A 6,000-nucleotide genomic window follows, 5' to 3' on the forward strand; every position below is an offset into this window, starting at 1 on the left:
CAGTGAAAATTGCTGGGTTAATATATTGTGAAACTAATTCTTTCTGTTTTAAAAAAAATTAGTCTGAACTAAGAAAATGATTTTCCTAAGAATGTATTTTACATTGAACTTTCTTAAATAAATAGGTATTTTTTTATGGAAACTTAAGTTTATAATTTGTTGTAATTTATAACTGACTTACTGGAATCCACTGATCTTATTAAATGGGAGACCTTAATGGAATATTCTCGAGGTGACAGATGGAGTTTCATGATTAGTGTGAGTTAAAATTGAGTATAAAGTTACTTGCCATAATAAGCCCAAAGCATGTCTTCTGAGTGTTACTCTCCGAAATTTGTTCCAACCGGAAAGAGCAGGAGTCTACCACATGTTTGGTAAAAGGAGGAAGGATCGACTGGTTGCAAATAGAGCCCTCACGGTTTACCTTGGTTAAAATTTGTGTCAAAGTATAAAACTTACAGAATCATCTTACAGACATCAGTGGGAAATGATTTCTCCAATCTTACTGATTTTTATTCTTCTACCATTTTCACTTGAGGCAAACCATCACCTAAAACCTAAATAAGACTTGAAACAGTTCTTTGTTATTCAAAATATTTAAGTTTAAGTTGTATTTTATTACTTTAAAGCATGGTTTTGAGACCTATAAACTTCAGAATTGAACCACTTAACTCTAACATTTGTCTAGATTAAATTTAGTTTGGTTTAACATGAAAAGTTTTGGAAGATAAGCCAACTTAGGAATGTGTTTATTACTTTTGATTTTAGGTGAGCCTAGAGCCTAGGTCGAATCAGGTGTCTGTGGGTTGATGTATTTTGGTAATATACCATATTCCCACAGGATTGAAGTATTTAATTGGTATACATAGAACCTGGGAGAAATGCAAAACATCAATCAGTAATCAGTTAGTATAGACTGTAGAGACAATTTATTAATTCTGCTTAATTTAATGGATGTCAAAAAGTTGAATGAGTGGTATAAAAAATATAAATATTTGTCTCCATTGCATTATAGTTAGGTGCCAATTCTTTAAGTATAACTTGCAACAAAGTTTCTGAATTTTGAAATATGGTTCAGTTCAATTAAGTACTCTTACATCAACTGACTTTTTGAAGGTGTTTGGTTGATTTACCCTTACAAAGTAGTCTGAGATTTATATGTGGGATTGAAACTGCCAGTACTCTCTAAATGAAGGAGAATTAAATTTCAGGATTAATACAGGATTTTGAAAACATAAGCTTCCCTAAAGAGACCAAATGTTGACTGGAGGTCACATATGCAGTGTAAGATTTGGGCATCTCAGTGGGTTTTGTCTTAAACCCTGTCATATCATTCTGTTACATAGACTGCTCTCCTTCCTGTCATGGGAACATGGAAACAAAACTCGTTTTCTCTTTCGTTAGCGTCATAGCCCAGACCTGAAACTGCAAGATGGAAATAGTAGGCTAGGACTCCACTTGTGAGGTTCAGAACCCGCCTTTCATACTTTGCATTTGACTTCCAGTGCTTAGAAACGTTCAATATTTGTGGCGTGAATGAATGCCTTACTTTGATTGTAGAACAGGTTAGTTTGTCACTTTCTACTAGCATTGCTCTTGGTACTAGAAGTCCCAAACAGTCAAAAATATATTTTGTAGGGCCCAACCATTGTTCAGGTTCAGCATTACATGTTCTGTTGGTGCCAGGTGTTAGACCGATGGAGTCCAACTGGACCTTGGTTCAGCAACCTCAGTACTCGAATTTTGTCTAAGAATCCAAAGCTAAGACTAAAATTGTGAGAGAAGGTTTGTTTAAAAAGTCACAGAGGTAGAAGTAGTGATCTGTAGAAGAAATAGGCTTAGGAAACATTACAGAGGCAAAAGGGCCCTTGGAACTTAGGCGGAAGAAACGGAAAACTTGCACCTGTGGGAAGGAGATGGGGAAAGGCGTGGGTGTGCTCTTTCTCAAAAAAGAGCCTCTCTGGGTCCTCTGTCCTGAGGATGGGCTTCTAAGGCCTGGGATTTTAGGAGAGATCTCGGGGGAGAACATTCATCAGCTTTCCAGGTGTGTCCTTTAAGGATCATGGTCCCCACTGATTGGGGACCACGGCTCGCCAGTCAGCACCAGGGCTCGTCGTCACTGCTGCTGGTCCTGAGGTTGGCCATGGCATCACTTGTCTGGTTTCACTGCTTTTCCCCGCCTGGAGCTGAAAACACAACTGAGGCCCAGCTGTTATATCTAGGGGTAAATGCTTAAGGGGGTGGCTGTGGGAGGGCCCACATGGGAGTCCACGAGGCCACTCTTCAGCTCCTTGTTCCTCCTCCAGGGGGGACTACTGCGTGACTAGCAACATGCCAGGGAAGGAAAGGTCAGGGGAAGGTCTGAGCCACAGGACCAGTGATATGAAAGGTCTGGGGGTCCAGTGATATGCTAGGGGAGGAAGGGTTAGCCTGGGGTAGGTCTTTGTTTTCCCAGTTTTGCCAGTTGCTGGGCACCCAGGGACTTCCAACCCTGGTGACCTGTATGTACCTGGCCCATTGTCCTTGCCCTGCTCCTGTCTAACTGCCTGCCGCGTTTTCTTTCTTGCCTTGTTTTATGTGCATACAGAAGAGCTAAGGTGCCAGTGTGATTAGCGTTATTAATGGTGTTGTTACACTTAACTCTAAGGTTTTTTTAATCAAAAAAAAAACACAAACATTTTATAATCTCGGGGGATGCGTACTCCCTTGGAATTACATTGTTACTATTCCCAGCAGCTGAGGGGATGAGAAGAGCATCTTCTATTCTAATTAGGGTTGTGATGTTGTGGATAGAAATGTGTACATTTTCATCTGTCTGTGATAAAAATTGGCTTCTAGTATTTTATATTGTAGTTTCATGTTTGAGATTTCATTCCATGATCATTCGTTCACTCACATGTATTTTTATTTTTAGCTCTAAGCGAAAGACAGGAGGCCTAAGGCTGGCAGTGAGGTGGTTTTGAGGCCACCTGATTTCTGACTAGAAGGTGTGTGCGATCGCTTCGTCCTGAACCACTGCAGACAGAATGGTAATGGCAAAGCCGAAGAGAGAGAGGCCTTCATGTGCTTCCATGCCTGTCCTCCTACCCAACTCTTTCCTTGTTAAAATGAAATTTTTTTCTAAATTTTGTGAACAAAAGGTATTAATAACATGTTGACATGTCCTAACTAAACTGGTTCAGGTGTTTAGCAAAAGGATTACTTGTGTACATCTACGTATTAATGAGGCCCTTTACAGTGGTTAAAACATGCTTTTTGGAAAGTAAGCTCTCCTGAGCTACTTCACTAGCAACTTACTACATTGAAAACCCCGAGCCATTATGACCTGGCCGATTGAAATCATTTCCCTCCTTTGGCAACCAGGAGGGTTTGCTGTTAAAAGGGCCTCTACTCTAGATCTCATAAATTCTTCAGACTAGCAAGTGAGGATTCTTGCCACAACTTTCTCTGCCTGTCATAAAGAATATTGATGTTTTAACTATGTGTTTTATTAAATGTAAAGTGCTTATTATTAAGAATGTTAGTTGTACAGTTAACTATGTATGTTTTAATTATCACATGTATATTAGTTCAAAATATATTAATGTTGAAGGTAATATTGCTTCAAAATATTTTTTATAGTTGAAGATATTTTTTTCATTACAGTGAAACTTTTTTATGGGGAGGACTTCCCTTTTTTAAGTTTATTCTGGTGGACCATGTCCGGATAAATATGTTAATATAGCTGGGCTTCTAAGGCAGTTACTAGGCTCAATCTTCTGGGAATAGAATTCTCGTAGGTTCTTTGCTCAAGTTCAGATTTTATACTAACCCATTCTTTCAGGATAAATGGTTCTTTATGTCACTTCATTTTCTTTTCTACATGTACCATGTTAATAGTATCACAAATTTACTTATATTTAGCCTACATTACAGGTTTGTTTAATTGATGAGATACTGAGAAAATGAAATTGCCATCCCATTCTAGAGGGTGATACAGAGAGCAGATTAAAGGAACAGACAACATTTCGGTGCATTTTTAAGTCATGCTTGTTTTCTCTGTAGTTCTGAACATGACCCCATTTCTCTACAAACAGTATTTTCTCATGAACAGTATCACAAATAGCATTTTACAAATGGTATTTTCTCAGATGTTGAGTGACTTAAAATTTAAGTGTAAATGTTTTATTTGTGAATGTGACTTCCCGTGATGATAGAGTATTCACATGCCATGTAAATCCAGGCTCTGTTTAGCTTGACTAAGAGTGGCATGATTTTACATCTGCGATTTCAATTTATACGTACATAAGCCAGCCCAGCCTGTTGCAGAGAAAAACGATGTGCAGTAGGATGTTTCTTTGTTTTACCTTACCTTCTTACGCATTTTATTCTTCTTCTGGAAATGTGAGCTCTGAACTCCTGATTTTCTGTGGAAAAATTAAACAGGTTGGACTAAATAGCATGTTTTTTAAAAATGTAGTAGAAGAATTCTTTGTATAGTACACTTTTGTGTATTGTATATTAATATTTTGATGAGAAGTGATTACTAATTTTTTTGTTTTTAAAAAATTCTCATTACCCCCCAAAATTATTATTATTTTTTTCAAATAATAGATTGGCCCTTTCTGAGGCTAGGAGAACTTTGAAGATCCTTTTTCTCATTTCACATGCTAAAAGTTAACAGAGTCTTTAAGCACTACTAAGTGGCTAAAAATGTAGTTTGGGGTGTGTGAGTTACACGAGAATGAAATCAGTCACTTTATTTCTGTGCCCAAATATCTGTTTCCATAATGGTAGCTTTTAACAGAAGATAAAGGCAGAACTAATGCCACTTGAATTTATAGCCTGAAATTGTGAGTGCAAAGATATTTTGACCCAGTAAATGTTAAATATGTGACATATATGAGTATATTATAGTTTAATATTTATTTTCCTATAACTGCCTTGGTTTTTAAGCAAAACTTTAATATTAGCCTTAAGAGCTTATAATTGTAAAATGAGAAAAAAACATAAGCTTTAAAATGTCATTTTGAAAATTATAAAGTAATAAATACTGACCTTTTCTAAAAAAGTCTTTTCCTTTTGACGTTGTTTAATTTTTTTTCTTTTTGTTTTTTAGGTTTGCAATTTTTTTTGGTGATGGCATGTTCAGAATCTTGGATCCCTAAGTTGAATATGTTGGAAATGCTTTAGGAACCCTGGATATTGTTGTTTTTGTATCTATAATGACTTAATAGGTGGATCAGTAGATTTAATAAAAAGTATTTAAAGAATAGGATTATAATTTTGTGTTTCTAAATTGGCATGCATGTCTCAAATTCTCTGCTATCAGTATTAGGTCATATTCCAGAGACAGTTACTGTTTGAAGATTTGGGATGTGTTATTTTCTGAGGCAGTCAATATAATCCTTCCGTGATGACTTGGTCAGTTTCTTTTTCTGTCTGTCTTTCAGTTTAGCTTACTTAGATCAGAGGTGACTATTGATCAAGAAGAGAAAAAAACCATCAAATGGAAATCTAAAAAAGGGTAAATTATAAAATTTCAACTTGGAAATGGTTTCAGAATGACCTATGTTAGAATATGCGATTTATACCCAAATTATATACTTGTGGCAAAATGCTGCCAATTTTTGAATTAGATATTAATATGTAGGACAGAGGTGCTAATGAAATACAGCCAACTTTCCTTTTTAGTTGTATTTTTGTTCTTTTTTTGGCTTGTGAATTGGGTGAATGAATTGGTGGAAAGTAAAGTGGCCATGAGTAGTGTGAATGAGAAGGAAAAGGAACAAAATTTTAATCGCTGAGGATCAGTTCTCCTAAAAATTAAAAGTTGGCTACATTTCAAAATCAAAACACTAATTCAAAAGAATACATGCACGTCTGTGTTCGTGCAGTGTCATTTACAGTTGCCGAGACCGGGAAGCAGCCCGAGTGCCCATCTGTAGACGAGTGGATGAAGAGCTGTGGCGCGTTCACACGGTGGAATGCTGCGCAACAGTGAAAGAGAATCTTCCCCTC

The 6,000-nt window shown here is 36.8% G+C and overlaps 1 protein-coding gene across 4 annotated transcripts in view; it reads left to right on the forward strand.

The window, feature by feature from the left end:
• Positions 1–5,248, forward strand: part of XKR6 (XK related 6) — a 63,510-nt gene extending 58,262 nt beyond the window's left edge. Inside the window, exons 2-3 of one of the 4 annotated variants that reach the window (XR_005065904.1) lie at positions 2,915–3,029; positions 5,099–5,248. Coding sequence is in view for 2 of the 4 variants with exons in the window: in XM_037042182.1 (XP_036898077.1) it covers positions 2,915–2,963 (49 nt within the window). In the remaining 2 variants the exon portion in view is untranslated. Of the gene's footprint in view, positions 1–2,914; positions 3,030–5,098 lie in introns of those variants that run through there. The other 3 variants (XM_037042182.1, XM_037042183.1, XM_037042184.1) reach the window with 3 other exon arrangements.
• Positions 5,249–6,000: the final 752 nt, after the last annotated feature.

This window comes from Sturnira hondurensis, unplaced genomic scaffold, assembly GCF_014824575.4.
Source record: "Sturnira hondurensis isolate 20B ecotype Veracruz unplaced genomic scaffold, ASM1482457v3 Scaffold0003693, whole genome shotgun sequence".
Taxonomy (NCBI): Eukaryota; Metazoa; Chordata; class Mammalia; order Chiroptera; family Phyllostomidae; genus Sturnira; species Sturnira hondurensis.